Source organism: Trichogramma pretiosum, unplaced genomic scaffold, assembly GCF_000599845.2.
Source record: "Trichogramma pretiosum strain Unisexual culture from Peru unplaced genomic scaffold, Tpre_2.0 scaffold187, whole genome shotgun sequence".
Lineage (NCBI taxonomy): Eukaryota > Metazoa > Arthropoda > Insecta > Hymenoptera > Trichogrammatidae > Trichogramma > Trichogramma pretiosum.
The window spans coordinates 4,171-25,153 of NW_019640856.1; the positions used below are offsets into that span (position 1 = coordinate 4,171).

Below are 20,983 nucleotides of genomic sequence, written 5' to 3' on the forward strand. Positions count from 1 at the left end.
CACCCTGGGCCCCAGGTACATCGTGGTACATTTTCGTTGTGATATTCGTTTTCAGCGACCCCAAAAACCCCCGAGTGCAGAAATTAGACTCATTTTTACCGATATTTAGTGAAATACACATATTGACCAAGTCGTGAGTTCAAGATGCATCCCTGAAATGCGTTTATTGCACCCCCGGGGTGCAAATTTTCATTTGTCCCTCATAAATTTTGTTCACAAAGTTTCTAGACGCTCTCCCGAATCGAATGCCGAAAACCGCATCTCAATCCGACTTACTGCTCAAAAGATCGGAGATTTGGCCGTTTTTTGTGCTTTATTTCCTCGTCTATATATATTAGATCGTCATTTGTACAAACTGTTTTATAAAGTCCGAACGCAATTCGAATAGATGAATGTCGAAACACGGCCCGACGCGAGCCTTTGATGCGAGCCACGTGTGAAAGCGAGGCAGCCGCGCGACGGCCGGCTCTGCGCCGCCGTCTGCCCCCACCACAGAATTTTTTAGTTTTTTCAATATCGTCGACAATTTTACACCGACACTTGAAAATTTTATAACGCATGTCTGTGTAAAATTTTACGAGAAATCGAATGGTGCAATTCATTTTCTCATATCTTGCGTAGATCAGGAGATATGAGCATAAAACACTTTTACCCTCAATTTTCACCCTGAACCCGGGGGTTGAGGTAAAAAATAATGTCATATTCGAATTTCTGAGGATCGAAAACACAGAGGTACGCGTAGTCTGTAAAGTATCGTACCCGTTGCAGTTTACTGGCAATTCATTATGAGCGTCCCATAAACTCATAAGAACTGGAGGAATAGAGAAAAATGAGTCATTCCCTGTTCCTCTGTAGTTTTAACGTGAACCAACTTTCAATGCATATGGCGCTGTGGTATCGCGTACAACGTGTATTCTGCTGAATGCACATGTCAACTTTTCTGCTAAACAATATTTAACGTAAACAAGGAAAAATATAATATTGCAAATTTATTATCCGTAAGTTCGAGTGTGTCTATGTGCGGCGACCGTTGCGTGCATGGGAAAACGTGTATTGCACCGTCCGATGTAACTCATAACAGCTTTGCCTTGTGGTGCGCAAACACGTTTTTCATGTACGGTTACGGTCACCGTATAGACACTTTCTCAAAAGTTTGCCAATAAATTAAACAATACTTCAAACTTTAGTCTGTGTAGAAAACAATAAAGTATTTAATTTAAATATATTCTGATACGATCTTTTGATTCATTAAAAGTAATAGATAAATCAATTTCAACAATAATTACGATAACCATACTTATTTTTAGGTATAAGTCAACATGAGTCGGTTTTTTGCCACTGGTTCAGACTCTGAATCTGATACTTCCTCTGAGGAAGAGCAGATTCAGCGAGCACCAGCAGCAGCTTTCACAGTAAGTATGAGTTTATTTACAAATAACAACAATACTTTTCAACATTTATTAACATTATTTATTACACTGAGCAGTTCAGTGACGATGAGGAAGACACCAAGCGTGTTGTTCGATCCGCTAAGGAGAAGAGGTATGAGGAGATAAAAAATGCCATTAAACTCATAGGAAACCAAAAGAAAATCAAAGATATTAATCCCATGCTTAATAGTAAGTTGAACATCAATTTAATTCATTCAAATTGTTCTTATAATGAAATATATTACAAATTTTTCCTTCTTCTAGCTTGGGAAGAATTGACGAAAGCTTATAATAAGGCTGCACCTGTTATAGCTAGCGTGGAAAATGGGAAAACTCCCACTTTCTATTTGCGTTGTTTAGTTGAATTGGATGATTTCATCAAAGAAGTTTGGAATGACACAGATGGGCGCAAAAGCATGTCAAAAACCAACTCTAAAGCCTTATCAACCTTGCGTCAAAAGCTAAGAAAGTACATCAAAGAAAAAGATTTTGAAAAAGAAATAGAAGCTTTCAGGGAAAATCCACCTAAAGATGATGATGATGAAGAGGAAATGGGTATATTTTTATTTTTTTTTTTTTTCATTTATAAATTAGAAAAGATGTTTATTGTAATTCTTATTTAGTTGAAGAGGCTGATTCTGATGATGAAGATAATGACCAAGTAAATGATTTTAAAAAACAAGAACCAATTCCTGATGTTGCCAAGTTTAAAGTATGAAAATAATAGCTACTTTTTATTTGAAAAGTATAAAACCATATTCAATATTATTATTTAATGTTTATAATTTCTATAGAAAGGAGCAGAAGATGACAGCGACAGCGATTCAGACTGGGGTAGTAGCTCTGATGATGAGAGCTCCAGTAGCTCTGATGATGATAAACCCCATGCTGCAGATTACTTTAGAAAAACGCAGAAGGATGGAGGAGATGATGAGCAAAAACAGGTTAAAAAAGATCATCGTAAAGATCGCAAAGAAAAAGATAGAAAAAAGAAAAGAGAAGAGGATGATGGCGAAGGAGAATGGGAAACTGTTAAAGGAGGTGTTGCCATTCCATCAGAAAAACCTAAAATGTTTGCCAAGGATGCAGAAATTAACAACGCTGCTGTTTTAAAAAAGCTGAATGAAATCATTGCTGCTCGAGGCAAAAAAAGGACTGATAGAAGAGGACAGATAGAGCTGTTACATGAGTTGCAAGCAATTGCTGAAAATCACAATCTTACCGCTCCATTGGTTAAAATTAAGTTTTCCATTATCTCGAGTATCTTTGATTATAACCCAAAGGTATCTGATGCTATGAAAACAGAATATTGGTCAAAGTAAGTCTTATAAATTCTAACTGCAAAGTTTCGAAAACTATTCTTAATATTAAAATTCAAAATTTACCAATTACAGAATTTTGGAACGCATTATGGAAATGTTGACCTTACTCTTGAGTACCAATGATATTACTTTATCTAAATCTATTCCTGAAGATGAAGAAGAATATGAAAATGCTCCATTCAAAATACATGGATGCGTTCTCACATTAGTAGAAAGATTAGATGAAGAATTTATCAAACTTCTGAAAGAATGCGACCCTCATAGTAATGAATATGTTGAAAGGTAACATTTTAATTATCTATATTAAATGAGTTGTTCTTTTTTGACAATTTAAATTTAAATATTTTAGACTAAAGGATGAAAATCAAGTGTGCACCATAATTGATAAAGTTGAAGAGTATCTGGAAAGGCAAGGAGTTCCATCAGAACTTTGCCGCATTTACATTCGTAAAATAGAGCATTTATATTACAAATGTGATCCAACTGTGTTTAAGCAAAAAGAGGTAAGTAATTACTAAATTAAAATTATAATTGGAAGTTGAAAGAATTTAAATTATGTAGTACTAATTTCATTTCAGGGTGAAATTCCAGCTGATGCTTCCACCTCAGTAAAAGTCATGGATAAAATGTGTAAATACATTTATAGCCATGATGAAACTGATCGTCTCAGGACTAGGGCTATTTTGTCTCATATTTATCACCATGCGATTCATGATAATTGGTTCAAAGCCCGTGACTTATTCCTCATGTCACACTTGCAAGACAACATTCATCATTCGGATCCAGCCACTCAAATTTTGTACAATCGAGCCGTTGCTAATCTTGGGCTCTGCGCGTTCCGTCATGCAAACATTAAAGATGCTCACAACTGCCTTCTTGATTTAATGATGACTGGCAGAGTAAAGGAACTTTTGGCTCAAGGTTTCATGCCTCAAAGACAACATGAGCGCAACAAAGAGCAAGAAAAAATTGAGAAACAGCGTCAAATGCCCTTCCACATGCACATAAATTTGGAAGTGCTTGAGTGTGTGTATCTGGTTTCAGCTATGCTCATTGAAATTCCGTACATGGCTGGTAAGTGTTTCAATAAACAAAAATATACTTTTGGGCAATCATTTCTTGAGCTGTTGCATTTTCTTTTTAGCTCATGAGTTTGATGCTAGGAAAAGAATGATTTCCAAGACCTATTACCAGCAACTACGATCGAGTGAACGTCAGTCCTTAGTCGGACCTCCAGAATCCATGAGAGAGCATGTTGTGGCTGCTTCAAAAGCTATGCGCAATGGAAACTGGGCCGCTTGCAATAATTTCATTATCAATGAAAAAATGAATGGAAAAGTTAGTCTCAATTATATTGAAAAATTATTCATCAATTTCTTACCTAAATGGTTTTATTTAAATCGTCTTAATTTTCAGGTTTGGGATCTATTTAATCAGGCCGATAAAGTTAGAGCAATGCTGACCAAGCTCATTAAAGAGGAGGCTTTGAGAACCTACCTTTTCACCTATTCTCATGTGTACGATTCATTATCTATGCCAACTTTAGCTCTGATGTTCGAGTTAGAAAGGTCGACTGTTCATTCGATCATCAGTAAAATGATCATCAACGAGGAGCTAATGGCATCGTTGGATGAACCTTCCGAGACTGTCGTGATGCATCGCAGTGAACCGAGTCGTCTACAATCTATGGCTCTGCAGCTCACAGACAAAGTCAACAACTTTGTCGATTCAAACGAGCGCATATTTGAGATGAAACAAGGTGAGTAGATGTGTAACATATAAAAATTAAATGTTTTTCTCTTAACTCATCAAACTGTTTATACTTTATAGGAAACTTCCGAAATCAAGGAAACTTCCGTGAGCGCTTCAATAGGCAAGATGGAGGAGGCCGTCAAAGACGCGATCGTCGTAATGACGAGAGAAACAAATATTAAATTTTACAGATACTATTACTTGTTATTAAAAAAATTAATTTTTTAATATTTTCATTTTGTAATAAATCTGTTCTGTAATAAATAAGAACTCATTTTCCAATATTTGCTTTTTTTATTTGCAAAGATAAAATTCCCCTTATTGTGAAAAAAAACAAAATATTATAAAAAAAACTCGATTGGGTAATTTGCATAATGAGTATATTAAGGTATTTTAAACTGATTCATAAGTATACCTTTTTCTGATAAAAAATAAGAAATAATATTCTTATTGTAGTAAGATTCAAAGAAATAAGAAAAAATCAGAATTCAAAATTGATTTGCTGTATGGGAATATCAGAAGAAATTCATTCCCTCCACCTGCACTAGGGCGATTTATAATAAGTAGGGTAGTTTTCTGCCTAGTTGTCAGGCCGACTCTACAGAAGTTGGATTCAGCGCAGCCAGTGGCGGATTAAAAAAAAGGCGCCCCACGCAAACTCTCATGTACCCCTGATGCAATAAGAACAATATTAATATTAGATTTTGGATTGATAAAATTACTAAGAAAAGGAAAAATTATTATGAAAGCTTTTAAAGAAATTTAGAAAACATTTTTTGGTTTAAATAAAGATATTACATGTACTGATGACTTATCTCTTTGCAGAAATAATCAGTATCTGTCCGCAAGTTCATCAATATTTCACTAGAGTATGTTTGATTTGATCAATTCAAAATCGCGATATTATTACTTGAGATTTAAAAAAAATGCAGTTTCAAAAAAGACGTGAAAAAAATTCTTGAACGACTGCAGGTAGATAGACAACAAACCAACAGCACCATGACAGTTCAGGTAAAACAATCATTTTTATTCGAACTTCAGAAAACATATGTAAAACTATCTATACATATTTACAATTGTCAATCATGATTTTTTTTCGCAATTGTCGTTTGCTCTTTGCAACCTCCGAGTATTTTCCTTTGGTGTAGTAGTAAAATTGAATTAATTATGTTCAAATTTTTTCTCGCTCTCGTCACGTGCAAAATTTTTGTGACTTCCATGTACTGTCTTTTGGTGCCGAATCAAAATCCATTTGTGTCCATATTTTATCTCGCATTTGTCACATGCAAAATCTTTTCGACGGTCGTGAACTATCTTTTGGTGTTTGAACAAATTGCTTTGTTCCCCGAATTTCTTCTCGCATTGGTTACATGCGTAATCTCTTTGACCTTCATGAACTGTTTTTTGGTGGTTGAGCAAATGCGTTTTGAATCCAAATTTCTTTTCACAATTCTTGCATTCATAATCTTTGCGACCTTCATGGACTATCCTTTGGTGGGTGAGCAAACCCCATTTCCGTTGAAATTTCTTCTCGCACTTGCCGCATGCGTAATCTTTGCGACCTTCATGGACTGTCCTTTGGTGGGTGAGTAAACCCCATTTCTGTCGAAATTTCTTCTCGCACTTGCCGCATGCGTAATCTATGCGACCTTCATGAACTGTCTTTTGGTGCACAAGCAAATGCGGTTTTTGTCCGAATTTCTTCTCACACTTGTCACATGAAAAATTTCTGCGAATTTCGTGGACGGTTTTTTGGTGCAAAAGCAAAGTCGACTTTCGTCCAAATTTCTTTTGGCATTGGTCGCATGCAAAATCTTTCCGACCTTCATGAATTGCCTGTTGGTGATCGAGCAAATGCTGTTTATGTCCAAATTTATTATCGCATTTGTCACATCCAAAATTTTTACTACCTTCGTGTACTGTCCTCTGGTGTCTTATTAATTTCGATTTTTCTCCAAATTTTTTCTCGCAATTGTCACATGCGAAATCTTTGCGACCTCCGTGTATTGTCTTTTGGTGCACAAGCAAATTCCATTTCCGTCGAAACACTTTCTTGCATATGTCACATGCGTAATCTTTACAACTATTATGATCTGTACAACCTTCGTGTACTGTCTTTATGTGCAGGAGCAAACTATGTTTATTGTCAAACGTCTTCGCGCAAATTTCACATAAGTAATTTTTGAATACTTCATGGAATATTTTTTTATGTTTGAGTAAAGTTGATTTATTTTCAAATTTTCTCTCGCACTTGATGCATGTGAAATCTTTATTATCTTTGCAACCTTTGTGTACTGATATTTGGTGTCTACTCAAATGACTTCGAAACTGAAATGTCTTTTCGCACTTGTCGCAAGCGTAATTTTTCTGATTATTGTGAGTTGTGTCTCGGTGAGTTTTCATACTCGATTCTTGTGTAAATGTCTCCTGAAAAATATCATAAATGTATTTTTTGTCGTCTGAAACAACAATGTCTTGTTCACTCAAATTATCTCTTGAAACAACTTCGTCGGATTTCTTTTCACTGTTATTCATTTTAGTGCTCAAAATAAACGTTGGATCCTTCGATTTGTTCCACGTAAATTGAATGAGTAAAATTTATCTTTTGGGATATGATATGGCTTGTTTTCGAGAAAGACAATTTTCGAACTGATTTGTTTTTATTATAAACATGATCAATGTATTCGAGGGACGACATCAAAGCTGTTTGTAACTATACTGTTTACAATTAAGTCACTGGTTTATTCGTTTATAAATTCTCTTTCAAAATTTGAACGAATTTACAATTCTAACTTGGCAATTAATTCTATGAAAAGTTTTATTGGCCACCTACAACTAAATATACTTGGAATGAAATCTTTGTTATAAGCGAATTAATAGATCCATTCACAATACATAACAAATTATAAAAAAATTAATATTCATTTTAAATTTTGCTGACCCTACCATAGCGTGGTAGAGCTGCTCCATAATTCGCCAGAATCACCCTAATACCTCAATGATACAATATACGCTATTACGTTTTGAACCTAAATCAATGTACAAGATCATTGTAAGTGTACTTAATCCAATAATCATAAACTTGCTGTAAAATGTTAAATCTTATTGATCTGCCTGTAAATCATTTGAATATTTTTTTTGTGCTTGAATAATAATGCTTGACTGAAGTAGAAAATTGTATATCTCTGAATTTTATTGTTTCAATTTTTGTTAACCATTACTGTGTACATTGTCAATTCAATTCGTATATTTCTTCGAGATAGATGAAATGACAGTTGATATGAAGAAAGACTAAATTAATTTGGTACATTTTTTATTGTAATTTTATTAAAACTTGTATTTGAACATCTATACATAAGTTTACGTTTATATAATTACAATTGTCAAGAAAAAAGCAGCGTTTTTCATTATTTCCATATTTTCTAAGGATTTATACCAAGCATAAGACGGCAATGAGTTCGAAAAATTTTTATGTGGGTCAAATTATTCACAAAGACTGAATTATTGTCTGACGTGAAAGTGGATTTAATTATGCACATTTTTGCTCATGAGAAAAAGGCATACTTATCATATACATAATCTTAACAAGCTTCAAGAATTTTCCCATAGGTAAATTTCGTGAATTTTATAGACTTTTTCGGTGTTCTACAAAATCTAAATGATCTTTGTGGGCTGACAAAAATCTGATTTACTTCGAAATTTTCTCTCACACTTGTCGCAATCTTAGCCAATTTTGTGTACCGCTTTTTGGTGTTTTCTCAAATTGCCTTTATCCCCAAATTTCCTCTCGCACTTGTCGCATTGAAAATCTTTCCGACCTTCATGTACGGTCTGTTGGTGTCTGAGCCATTGATGTTTAAGCCCAAATTTTTTCTCACATTTGTCGCACGGATAATCTTTATGACCTTCATGAACTGTTTTTTGGTGTCTATTCAACTGTCCTTTTTCTCCAAATTTTTTATCGCAATGGTCACATGCGTAATCTCTGCGACCTTCATGGACTGTCTTCTGATGATTGAGCAAATACGATTTTTGTCCGAATTTCCTCTCGCACTTGTCGCATGCAAAATCTTTTCGACCTTCGTGTAATGTTTTTTGATGTAAAAGCAAATTTGATTTCCATCGAAACACTTTCTTGCACGTGTCGCATGTGTAATCTTTGCGACCCTCGTGGACTGTTTTTTGGTGGAGAAGTAAATACTCTTTACGTCCAAATTTCTTCTCGCACTTGTCACATTGAAAATCTTTCCGACCTTCATGTACGGCCTGTTGGTGTCTGAGCAATAGATGGTTATGCCCAAATTTTTTCTCGCACTTGTCGCATAAGTAATTTTTGCGACCATCGTGTACTGTTTCTTGGTGGTAAAGCAAAACCGATTTTCGTCCAAATTTCTTTTCGCACCTATCGCATTCAAAATCTTTCCGACCTTCGTGTACTGTGATTTGGTGTCCGAGCAATAGATGTTTATGTCCAAATTTTTTCTCACATTTGTTGCATGGGTAATCTTTATGACCTTCATGGACTGTCCTTTGGTGGGTGAGCAAATCCCATTTCCGTCGAAATTTCTTCTCGCACTTGCCACATGCGTAATCTTTGCGACTTTCGTGGACTGTTTTTTGGTGGAGAAGTAAATGCTCTTTACGTCCAAATTTCTTCTCGCACTTGTCACATGCAAAAGCTTTACGTCCTTCGTGGACTGTATTTTGATGCCTAAACAAATGCGATTTTGATCCAAATTTCTTCTCGCATTTGATGCATGCGTAATCTCTTTGACTTTCATGAACTGTCTTTTTGTGCATAACCAAATTCGATTTTTTTCGAAATACCTTCTCACACTTCTCGCATACGTAATCTTTGAAGACTTTAAAATTTTTCCGTTCTTCGTGTACTGTCTTGATGTGAACGAGCGAATGCAATTTTTTTCTAAAATTTTCTCTGCACTCGACACCTTGAAAGTCTTTGAGACACTCGTGGACTCTTGTGATGTGTGAGAGCAATCTATGTTTAGTATCAAATCTCTTGGCGCACATTTCACATAAGTAATTTTTGAATACTTCATGGAATATTTTTTTGTGTTTCAGTAAAGATGATTTATTTTCAAATTTTTTCTGGCACTTGTCACATGTGAAATCTTTTCGATCTTTGTGTACTAATTTTTGGTGAGTAAACAAACTCGAGTTTTTCACAAATTTCTTTTTGCAGCTGTCGCATGAAAAATCTTTGAGGCTTTTGTGTACTGATATTTGGTGTCTACTCAAATGACTTCGGAACTGAAATGTCTTCTCGCACTTGTCGCAAGTGAAATTTTTTTGTTCATTGTGAATTATGTTTCGGTGTGATATCATGCTTGATTTTAGTGGAAATGTCTCTTGACCAATATCATAAATATATTTTTTGTCGCCTGAAACAACATTGTCTTGTTCACTCAAATTATTTTTCGAGACAACTTCCTCGGATTTTTCCTCATTTTTATTCATTTTATTGCTTAAAATAAACGTTGGATCCTTCGATTTGTTCCACGTAAATTGAACGAGTAAAATTTATCTTTTGGGATATCAGATGGCTTGTTTTATCGAGAAAGACAATTTTCGAACTGATTTGTTTCTACTATAAACATGATCAATGTACTCTGAGAACGATAATAAAGCCGTTTGTAACCATGCTGTTTACAATTAAGTTACTGATTTATTTGTATATAAATTCTCCTTTAAAATTTGAACGAATTTACAATTCTAACTTGGCAATGATTTCTATCAGAAGTTTTTTGGCCACCTACAATTAATTATACTTGAAATAAAATCTTTGTTACATTGAGTTGATAGATCTTCACACAATACATAACGAATTATAAAAAACTTAATATTCATTTTAAAATTTGCTGATTCTACCATGGCGTGGTAGAGGGGCTCTATAATTTGCCACACTCACCCTTATGATACAATAAATTTATTACGCTATTACATTTTGAACCTAAATCAATGTATACGATCATTGTAAGTGTACTTAACTCTAATAATCATTCTTTTTAATTTCTTCGAGATAGATAAAATGACAGTTGATATGAAGAAAAAAGCAGTGTTTTTCATTATTTCGATATTTTCTGAGGATTTATTCCAACCATAATACGGCAATGAGTTCGAAAAATTTTTATGTGGTACAAATTATTCACAAAGACTAAATTATTATCATGATGAATTATTATTATGATAGGTAAATTTCGTGAATTTTATAGATTTCTTTGGTGTTCTTCAAAATCTAAATGATCTTTGTGGACTGTCAAAAATCTGATTTACTTCCAAATTTTCTATCGCACTTGTTGCAATCTTAGCAACAACCTTCATGTACTGTTTTTTGATGTTTTTTTAATTTCTTCGTTCCCTATATTTTTTCCGCACTTGTCACTTGCGGAATCTTTGCAACCCTCGTGAACTGTTTTTTGGTGAAGAAGTAAAGACTCTTTACGTCCAAATTTCTTCTCGCACTTGTCGCATTCAAAATCTTTCCGACCTTCGTGAACGACCTGTTGGTGTCTGAGCAATTGATGTTTATGCCCAAATTTTTTCTCACATTTGTCGCATAAGTAATTTTTGCGACCATCGTGTACTGTTTTTTGGTGGTAAAGCAAAACCGATTTTCGTCCAAATTTCTTTTCGCACCTATCGCATTCAAAATCTTTCCGACCTTCGTGTACTGTCATTTGGTGTCTGAGCAATAGATGTTTATGTCCAAATTTTTTTTCACATTTGTCACATGGGTAATCTTTATGACCTTCATGAACTGTCTTTTGGTGCAGAAGCAAACGAGGTTTTTGACCAAATTTTTTCTCGCACTTGTCGCATGCAAAATCTTTGCGACCTTCGTGGACTATTTTTTGGTGGGAAAGTAAATGGTCTTTACGTCCAAATTTCTTCTCGCACTTGTCGCATTGAAAATCTTTACGACCTTCGTGAACGACCTGTTGGTGTCTGAGGAATAGATGTTTATGCCCAAATTTTTGCTCGCATTCGTCGCATACAAAATCTTTCCGACCTTCATGAACTGCCTGTTGGTGATCGAGCAAACTCTCTTTTCGTCCAAATTTCTTTTCGCACCTGTCACATTCGTAATCTTTGCGACCATCGTGCACTAATTTTTGATGTCTATTTAACTGTCCATTATCCCCAAATTTCTTTTCGCACTTGGCACATGCAAAAGCTTTACGTCCTTCGTGGACTGTATTTTGATGCCTAAACAAATGCGATTTTGATCCAAATTTCTTCTCGCATTTGATGCATGCGTAATCTCTTTGACTTTCATGAACTGTCTTTTTGTGCATAACCAAATTTGATTTTTTTCGAAATACCTTCTCACACTTCTCGCATACGTAATCTTTGAAGACTTTAAAATTTTTCCGTTCTTCGTGTACTGTCTTGATTTGAACGAGCGAATGCAATTTTTTTCTAAAATTTTCTCTGCACTCGACACGTTGAAAGTCTTTGCGACCCTCGTGGACTCTTGTGATGTGTGAGAGCAATCTATGTTTAGTATCAAATCTCTTGGCGCACATTTCACATAAGTAATTTTTGAATACTTCATGGAATATTTTTTTGTGTTTCAGTAAAAATGATTTATTTTCAAATTTTTTCTGGCACTTGTCACATGTGAAATTTTTTCGATCTTTGTGTACTAATTTTTGGTGAGTAAACAAACTCGAGTTTTTCACAAATTTCTTTTTGCAGCTGTCGCATGAAAAATCGTTGTGTCCTTTGTGTTCTGATATTTGATGTCTACTCAAATGACTTCGAAACTGAAATGTCTTCTCGCACTTGTCGCAAGCGAAATTTTTTTGTTGATCGTGAATCGTGTCTTGGTGTGATATCATGCTTGATTTTAGTGGAAATGTCTCTTGACCAATAGCACAAATATATTTTTTGTCGCCTGAAACAACAATGTCTTGTTCACTCAAATTATTTTTTGAGACAACTTCCTCAGATTTTTCCTCATTTTTATTCATTTTAGTTGCTTTTGTTTAGTACCACGGAAATTGAATGAGCAAAGTTTATCTTTTGGCTTGTTTTATCGAGAAAGACAATTTTCGAACTAATTAATTTTTACTGTAACCACGATCAGTGTTCGAAGGACAACGTGGATACTGTCGCATTGTTTACAAGAAAATTACCGATTTAATCCGACAATATATTTTGTTTACAATATTTGAACCAGTTTATAATTCAAACTTGTTGACGATATTTTTGGCCTTCTAAAACTAACTTTCTCACCTTTGGGTCACTGATTTTTACCACAAGTTTTTTGGAGTCTCCAGGAACTTAATAATAAAGCTTTCTATGCTAAGTTTTAATTAATGCGCCTAAGGACCCCTTTTCAAAGGGGTCATCTATTTTATTTAAAAAACTTTGAGATTTTCTGTATCAAGATAGTAGCACTTAAATAAAAAAAATGCATAGTTGAAAAGTTTTGAAATTTTTCAAAGAATCTGTCTGGTTTTTTTCAGAATTTTTCGAATTGTCCTCAGAATTACCACTGACTAGTAGTGTACTGAAAGGAATAGCGGCCGAAGCTCTGGGATTTTTTTGATCTTTCATTTCGAGAAAATGCACACAACAGTCCCTTTTTCAGAGACCCTAATTTGATGCTTTTCTCGCGTACTTCAGAAACCTCTAAATCCTCCTCCTCCTCCGCTTCCCTGCCCAAATCGTGATATAGAAAATCTGCTCCTATCTTTACATAAAAAATCTCAAAGATTTTTAAATAAAATAAAAAACCCCTCTCAAAATGGGCCCCAAGGCCCATTCAATAAAACTAATCATAGTGAGCTTTATTATTAGGTTCGCCCTCCCCGCGTCATGGCGTGATTGGCGTGCTCCATAACTCGTCACTGCTTACCACCGTATCTACAATATAAATACGACAGTTTTCATCCGCACCAACAACGTCATAATAAGTGTCTCTCATGTCTGTATACTTTATTTTCCATTCTATGTATTACGATTTACGGTAAAAAATCGATAATTCCTCTTTCGCAATCATACCATATTTGCCGCTGCCCGCGCATACAGCGATATACGAGCATACGCCTAATACACCGCGTCGAAATGTCGTTCCGCGGAAAAAGATATACAAGTGCACGCGGGAGCTATATAGGCAGGGATCGGGGTGCGGGTATAACGATGAACGAAATCATAATAACGTTATAGTAAATGCTAAATAATAGCGCGGGAAGAAGACGAGAAAAAAACACGATCGGCAAGAATCGATTCTCTTATTTGGGCAGGGGAAGCGGAATAAAAATAGGGAAGTCGATTCCGCGGCGATATAATGTATCCTTCTTTTTTTTTTGTCGTACACCTGAATGAGCGCGATCTCGCCTCACACACACCTTTACAATTCTCGCAGGCACGCGACAATCGCGAGCGCGATTACGCATCGGTCCAGTCTAACGAGATCTCGTGCACGCTCGGACATGCGTAAATAAAAAAAAAAATTGCGCACTCGAAGTCAATGGCACTTTTGTACCCAGCATCTCTCTCTCTGTATGTGTGCGTATAAAAGCCCGCGCGGTCGCGAGAAAAATCGACATTAATCCACTCGATCGCGAAGAGATAACACCCACCCCACCTGTGTGTGCATTATTTTTTTTTTGTATTTCGTCTCGACGGCAAGGACGATGATTCGATACTTGGTGAGAGGACTTTGATTCTTCTTCTTCTTCTTCTTTTTCCTCCGTTTTTTTTTCGTTGCGAATAATTAACTTTTCCAATGTGCGCGCGCGCGCGACCACACGTGACCGCAATAAGAAAGAAGCAGCTTACGCGTACAAAAGTGAAACTCGAATCACGGCGATATTGTATTCCTTTTTTTTTTTTTTTATCGGTATCATCTCACGTATATGCGTGCGCGTGTGGAAAGTCGAGATATTTTTTATTGTTATCATTATTATACGTTGTCATATCGTTCGCAGCTGATACTCGGCTACTGCGGCGGCTTCTTGTGCGCGGAAGCGAACTCGGTCTCGACGACGCTTCAGGCCCCTGCCCCGGCGGCCACCAAGCTACAGGACAGCATCGGCAGCAGCAGCAGTAGCAACGATGCCAAAAGCGTCCAGAGAAAGAGGGGATTATCGAACGACGGATGGGTCGGACTGCCGAGCGCCTACGGCCTGGGACAGCCTTGGGATCAGAGTCCCTGGAAGCCCATCAAGGGCCCGAGTCTGCAGTTCGATACCAGCAGGTAAATCTTATTTCGTTAACTTTTTTTTTTTTTATTTCAAGCAAAAAAATAAATCGAAATTAAATCGATTCTTCCTCTGTCCTCGACGACGATGTCCATATAATATGTAGCTGGCAATACGGCAGCGGTGGCCTCGGTGGTAGCCTCGGTGGTGGCCTCGCTGGCTGGCCTTCGAAGGACATCCCTCGGCAGGTACCCTTGGTGGTGACCAAACACGTACTGGTCGAGAAGCCCGTGACGGTGGAGAAAGTCGTTCACGTGCCCGTCGAGAGGATCGTGCACAAGGCGGTGCCCGTCGGCATACCCGTGCCCCATGTGAGCTTTTTTCCATACATACATTTATGTAACTATATTATATGCATAGTTTAGAGGAATGGCAATTGAGAAACTGAGCACGTATACTTTTTAAGAGTACATTGTGAAATAATTTTCAGTTTTGATGTTTTATTTAGCTTTTTTGGAATGGAGATGAGAAATTCAAATTTGTTGTAAAAAATCCAAAAAAATCAAGTTTTTCGTCAAAGTACTACATTTTGAAAACATGAGTTTTTCCTCATATTCATGAGTTTCTCATCGTACGACAAAGTATGCAAATATAAAAATTGAAAATTCGCCTTCGATCGCCTTTAGATCTATGAAGAATAGAAGTACGAGTGGGCTAAAATGTCAAGGATTATTATTTTCCAGTGTATACTCTTTAAAAGTACATACACTTTGCTTTAATTATCCTCGTTTTTTTCAGCGCCAGGACTCGTTGACGCGATACAAGTCCATTTACAATACTATCTATAACAAGTATAAATACGAGCGATACAAGTGTCAAGTGCCGCGCACTTCCGCGCTCGGCTCGCGCGCGAAAGTGAATTTTTCACCGGAAAGTAAACGTGAATTGTTTCGTGATCGCGCTTCCCCCGCCGCGCGCAGAACTCAAACGGACGAAACGAGTTGGTGATCGCGAGTATAAACAAAAAAAAAACTCGCCCCGCGGAGAGGCCCGACTGGTTTTTTTCCCCCTTTTTTCTAATTTCTCGCTTAAACGGTTCGACAGCACCGAACTGGACCGAATAATTGGATCGAGTCGAGTCGAGGATTGATTTATCTACTCGCGAGATGCTTACGCGTGCCCATACGCGTATGTATTCGATATAATCGAACAATACCTATACACGCCGTGGGTGGACTTGCAAAGTAGTTCGCGGATGTACGCACTGCACGCGTCGAGGGATGCGAAGGCTACAACAGGGTAGTCGATTGAATCACTTGTCTTCTCTCAAAGTCGAATATTGGACGAACATATTACGAAATCCTGAATTTAACAATAGCAATGAATTATTTGTAAATTCAATGAACTAAGATCGCGTTTATTCGTAAGCATCGAGCTCGCACGCGACGGATAATTTTCTAATCGGTCATGAAAATAATTAGCTTACCGAACGGGCCGGTTTGTAGACAAAAATAAATCGTTGAGATTATTCGTATTTCCATAACAAAGTTTGAAATCTATGTTGGTGGTTGATAGAATTTGCTTCTTTTTAGGACCAGGGTTTTGAACTTCAAAAAGCTATCGATACCGGTTCCTCCGCCACTTTTCAGAGATTCTAAACCCAACTTTCTTTTTGTAAAGACTTGACGTTTCGGGATCCGCATGACGCATTTACGTCTATTTAATTTTTTTTTTTTTATGAGAGATTAGAAAATAAGTCGTCACGCGCGAACTCGATGTATAAAAAGACAAATAATAATTTATTGCTATTGTTCAACTTATGATTTCTTACGTTCACCCAACTGGTTCTCGGCGATGATGGCTGCAGAGTCGAGTCAATCGATCGATGTGAAAAGTCGCAAATTATTTTCGATCAAAGCTATTAGAATATTTAATATTCTAATATACAATCATCTATATTGTTGTCGGTTGCAGGCCGTACCGGTGCACATATCGCACGCCGTGCCGCTGCCGATCAGGCACGCCGTACCCGTGCCGTACCACCAGCCGTATCCGGTGCCGGTGAGGCAGCCGATACCCTACGCCGTGCCCGTGCCCATTCCCTATCCGGTGCATCAGAACGGCTATCATCATCAGCTTCGTAATTATCAGAGTCCCCTGGGCGGCGCGGGCCTCTACGCCCCGTACTTGGCTCAACATCATGCGGGAGCCGCCGCTGCTGCGATCAAACACGCTCTGCCCGGCTACCATCAACATCATCATCATCATCAACTGGGGCTGCATCACGCTCCGATTCACGCGGCCAACTTGCACGGCTGGGGTGGTCATCGGCTGGTGCCGCCCCCGGTCTATCTGGGCCACGATTTTAGCGGCGGCCAGCAGCAGCATCATCTTCATTACGGACACCATCATCAGCAACAGCTGCTGCTGCCAGCAGCCCTCCACCATCACCAGCAACATCATCACCTCGGCCACCAGCTCGTCGCCGCGGCCTCGGAGCAGCAGCAGCAACACTATCACGACGACGACGTTGACGCCGACGAAGACGAAGACGATGACAAGAAGAGCAAACGCAGCAACGACAAGTCGACGAGGACCGAGAGCAGCGACGAAAAGAATTAGGATAATTTTGTTTGTTACTACGACGATGTCGTTGCTGTAGTTGTTATTGTTTTGCCTCTTTTTTTTCTCTCGTGTTGATGAAACGTTGCGTCGCGCTCCGATACAATTTTTACTCGTTAACAAATAAAAAGTTGCTTAGCGAGGCGTGTACGTGTGCTCGGACGAAAAATAAGCGGCGCGCGCGCGTTGCGCAATGTAGGTTCAAAATAAACACATAAGGCCGTTTTTTTGTTGTATAAAAAATTGAATTCATTTTCTGCCTCAATTTCATTCTTGAATTATTCCATATGTAGCTCTCTCTCATGATTCATCCTCAATTAATCAATTATTATAGACCAATTGAATTTATTCGTACATCGTACAATATATAGTAATAAGTATGTATGGAGTTGCTTTTTTTTTTCGTTAAAATGTAACATCGTAAACTTCTAAAATAATATGTATACGTATAATAATGTATCGCACAATGCACACGGACAAAAAAAAACAACAAAAAATTGATATGTTCACACAACGAGGTATTCTCGTAAATGTATATAATATAGCTGCTCCGATATTAAATATCGATAAAACACAACGATGACATATTTATATATATATAATGGGCCGGATCGACGCCGTAAATTACACGACAGATACACTGAACCACAGCTGTTGTTGTTTTTTTTTGTTTTTCAACTCAATTTCGTCATTCATCAAATATTTTTTAAAAATATGCATATACATCTTTTTTGTCTATCTAACTTCAAAATATGTTTATAGATTTATATACTTTTTTTTTTATATATTTAATATATGAAACGTAATTTCAGGCGAACTCTCGCAGCCATGAGAGCTGGCATGATAACATTCACTTATAATCGATTAAAAGTCTTGTACAAAAAATATCATTGAGAAGTATATTAGCAATAACGACCTTAAAATACGACGAAATATTGGAGTTGCAGAGAAAAAGTTATAGATTTACAGACACCATTGCACATTTGTTAACTGAAGGCGTTGAATGAGAATTTTTTTTAATTCAACCCTTCCTTACTTTTTCCTAAAAAATAGCGTTCTTCTTCTTCTAGGTTGTTATTTGGTTCCTTTTGCTGTTGAAGCTCTAGCCCTTAGACTTTTTCTTCTAGCTTGATCTGAGTCAGCATCATCATCTTCGGAGCTGGCAGCTTTCTTGATCACTGTTGTAATAAATTAATAATTAAAATTTTATACATTTTTATTCTAAACAAAATAACATTTATTTTCACGGAAAAATCATACCTTCTTTCTTCTTGGGTTTTTGCTTGACAACTTTGGGTTTTGTCACTGGAACTTCAATTTCACCAAAACGCTTCTTTTCAAATTTATAGAAAGTGTAAATCATGTAGATTTGGAAGAATGCAACTATGAAACTGACTGCAATTCTGAGTGGAGCAATGTTGAAGTTGCCTTCGGCAATGTTGAATTCACCTTTAGCTCCTCCCAAGTGAGCAATGAAGTAGAATCCAGCAAGGAAGCTAATTATGAGGCGAGCAGCAAGGAAAACACATTTGGAACACGTGTATGTTACTGAGAAAAATAAAAATTATTGTTAAAATCATTTGTTATAAGTTACTAAGCTATTAAAGTATGTTAACTTACAATTGGCAACTGAGTCCTTTCTATCAGAGAAATGAACTAATTTAGAGTAATGAAGTAAAGCTTCGCTGGCATAATGAGCAGTCAACAGCATCACTCCAATCTGTTGGAAGCTGAAGAGATAAAATAAATAAATTATTTAAGACATTTTTTTTAAGTAAAATTTTAATTTAATGTAACTCGGGTACTTACTTCATAATGTAAGCAGCCAGAACAAAAATGAGACCAAGAGTAGCAAGATAGATTTTTCGTGGCATCTCTTCTTTTTTGGCTCTTTGGAAGTAAAGTTCTGGGTAGCAGTGCAACCAATAAGCCAATTGTCCAATGAAATATAATTTCAATGAAAACGACATGGGGATTGGGTATACGTTATCAACCATGATCGACCACAGATTATCTCTGTAAATGATATCGCATCCCCAAATGAAAGAGATAGCGTAAAACACTAAAAGTTGATTGGATTCATTGAACTTTGACATTTTGCTTTTGCTCAGACGGTAGCGCTTGCACAATTTCTAATAAAGAATATTAAAACAAGGTTAAATCCATACAACTTATATTCAGAAAATATTCAACAACTGACTTACATCAAAAATGTACTCCTGAATCACTGCGTGCATGACAATAGTGATGAGGAAGTAGAAAAACACAACGCAGGCATCTTTCCAGCCGGTGGTGTACTTGATAGGCTGAGGTGGCAGACTGCCATCGTCGTTGATCACGGAGGATACATTATGATTGAGAGCGATGAAAGTGTATGCCCATGGGGAAGTCACCTGTGGAAGGGCACAAACGAGACATTTTAATTCATCGATTCGCAATCACGAGTGCAGGCTGCGAGTCGTGCCAGATGCTTCATGCAGCATGCATATAGTTCACGAGTACCACCCCCCACTCAACATATGGTACGGAGCGTCAACAGTGAAAAAGACGAAAAATACCCGGATTTCTAACAGAAATTCGCGTCGCCACGTTCATCTCGGGGTGGTCGGTGCTTCCTTGCGGCAGGTGTCGACGCGAAACTCGATCGCCTCGACGACCTATCAGAGATAATCGTGGCACAAAGTGTCTCTCTCTCTCTCTCTGCACACATGACGCGCGCTATATACTCGGTCGAGCGTGTGTGCTGGTGGTTATACATCTGTTTGAAAATTTACACAAACGCGAGGAAGCACACAAACTGGCCGTGAACGCGAAAAAGGATAATAGCAAAAACACAATAACCGTGACCAAAGTCAAGTTGGGGGGTCACTCCGTACGACATATGGAAGCGCGCAAGGTCGTATCTTCGTTATCGTATTACCTGGACCATGAGGCCGACGACGAAGACCATGGCGACGCAGGACACGATGTCGGCGTGATTCTGAATGACGAACTCATGGCTGAGTATCGGCGGATTCTTGCTGGAGGTCTTGCGGCCCTTGATAGCGACCATGTTGACGAAAAAAAGCCTGTGCAGTGAGCCCTGGTGCTGTTTTCACGCTCGGCGCGTGTGTCGTATGTCACGGCTGCAGCAGCAGTCTCGCTCGCACCGCGATCGACGGACGACGACGCAAGAAAAAAAGAGAAGAGCTCGGCGGCGACGGCGGCGGCGGCGATGCGTGTGTTTATATATTACACGGAGATCGAACGCGGAATCAAACACGTCGACGACTGCGGAGCAGTGTAAGCGAGGCGGCCGCGAGACTATACTGTATAAAATCGCTGATATATACGACACTATATAATCGCAAGCACAACCGCGAAGATATATAGGTATATCTATAACGTGTATTTGATGTAGTACCTCTGTCTCGCTCGCACGCATATAGGTGCGTGGATATTGTGGCCCCCTCCGATTTTTGCGCACCTGTGCGGGCGCAACAAGCTTATGAACCTCTGTATTATGCTGGTAGTCAGCAGAAAACGTAAACAGAGCGAATCAAGGGCTCTGCCTATGCCAGCCTGTGTACCATTGTTATTATCGACGCGTACGTTATGCACGCAGGTGGCCCTCGTTAGGCTTTGTTTATGTTTTCCGATGGGAAACGAGTCGCGTTTTACACCTGGTATGTTTCGTATATCCGAT

The 20,983-nt window shown here is 37.8% G+C and overlaps 3 protein-coding genes across 5 annotated transcripts; 2 read left to right on the forward strand and 1 right to left on the reverse strand.

Moving 5' to 3' along the window:
• Positions 1–896: 896 nt before the first annotated feature.
• Positions 897–4,788, forward strand: LOC106655821 (eukaryotic translation initiation factor 3 subunit C-like). Of its 3 annotated transcripts, none has more exons than XM_023463616.1 (12): positions 897–998; positions 1,308–1,412; positions 1,487–1,619; positions 1,695–1,985; positions 2,054–2,142; positions 2,225–2,748; positions 2,825–3,034; positions 3,102–3,255; positions 3,331–3,826; positions 3,897–4,090; positions 4,169–4,511; positions 4,583–4,686. In XM_023463616.1, exons 2-12 carry the CDS (start codon positions 1,320–1,322, stop codon positions 4,684–4,686), a joined length of 2,631 nt encoding a protein of 876 aa, XP_023319384.1. In that variant the 5' UTR covers positions 897–998; positions 1,308–1,319. The 3 variants fall into 3 exon arrangements, with proteins under 3 accessions (XP_023319384.1, XP_023319385.1, XP_023319386.1); XM_023463617.1 differs by lacking the exon at positions 897–998 and adding an exon at positions 1,130–1,207; XM_023463618.1 differs by lacking the exon at positions 897–998 and having other exon boundaries at positions 1,320–1,412; positions 4,583–4,788.
• A 9,381-nt stretch (positions 4,789–14,169) lies between these two features.
• On the forward strand, positions 14,170–18,192 carry LOC111694668 (histidine-rich glycoprotein-like). Its single transcript, XM_023463621.1, has 5 exons — positions 14,170–14,184; positions 14,464–14,732; positions 14,843–15,047; positions 16,651–17,153; positions 18,111–18,192. The coding sequence occupies exons 1-5, from the start codon at positions 14,170–14,172 to the stop codon at positions 18,190–18,192; spliced, it is 1,074 nt and encodes a 357-aa protein (XP_023319389.1).
• On the reverse strand, positions 17,522–20,671 carry LOC106655827 (translocating chain-associated membrane protein 1-like 1). Its single transcript, XM_014376392.2, has 6 exons — positions 20,219–20,671; positions 19,503–19,691; positions 19,108–19,430; positions 18,919–19,028; positions 18,559–18,846; positions 17,522–18,476 (listed from the first exon to the last, which is right to left on the reverse strand). The coding sequence occupies exons 1-6, from the start codon at positions 20,348–20,350 to the stop codon at positions 18,373–18,375; spliced, it is 1,146 nt and encodes a 381-aa protein (XP_014231878.1). The 5' UTR covers positions 20,351–20,671; the 3' UTR covers positions 17,522–18,372.
• Between the last annotated feature and the right edge of the window lie 312 nt (positions 20,672–20,983).

What these genes read in the sequence shown, in the direction of transcription:
- LOC106655821 (XM_023463616.1), top strand. Translation starts at nt 1,320, where the DNA reads ATGAGTCGGTTTTTTGCCACTGGTTCAGACTCTGAATCTGATACTTCC. An exon ending in TGATGATGAAGAGGAAATGG is followed by an intron (nt 1,986 to 2,053) that starts GTATATTTTTAT and finishes ATTCTTATTTAG; the next exon opens with TTGAAGAGGCTGATTCTGAT. An exon ending in CATATTTGAGATGAAACAAG is followed by an intron (nt 4,512 to 4,582) that starts GTGAGTAGATGT and finishes TATACTTTATAG; the next exon opens with GAAACTTCCGAAATCAAGGA.
- LOC111694668 (XM_023463621.1), top strand. An exon ending in CTGCAGTTCGATACCAGCAG is followed by an intron (nt 14,733 to 14,842) that starts GTAAATCTTATT and finishes TATAATATGTAG; the next exon opens with CTGGCAATACGGCAGCGGTG. An exon ending in CATCATCACCTCGGCCACCA is followed by an intron (nt 17,154 to 18,110) that starts GCTCGTCGCCGC and finishes ACGTAATTTCAG; the next exon opens with GCGAACTCTCGCAGCCATGA.
- LOC106655827 (XM_014376392.2), bottom strand. Translation starts at nt 20,350, where the DNA reads ATGGTCGCTATCAAGGGCCGCAAGACCTCCAGCAAGAATCCGCCGATA. An exon ending in TTCAGGAGTACATTTTTGAT is followed by an intron (nt 19,431 to 19,502) that starts GTAAGTCAGTTG and finishes ATTCTTTATTAG; the next exon opens with AAATTGTGCAAGCGCTACCG. An exon ending in AAAGGACTCAGTTGCCAATT is followed by an intron (nt 18,847 to 18,918) that starts GTAAGTTAACAT and finishes TATTTTTCTCAG; the next exon opens with TAACATACACGTGTTCCAAA.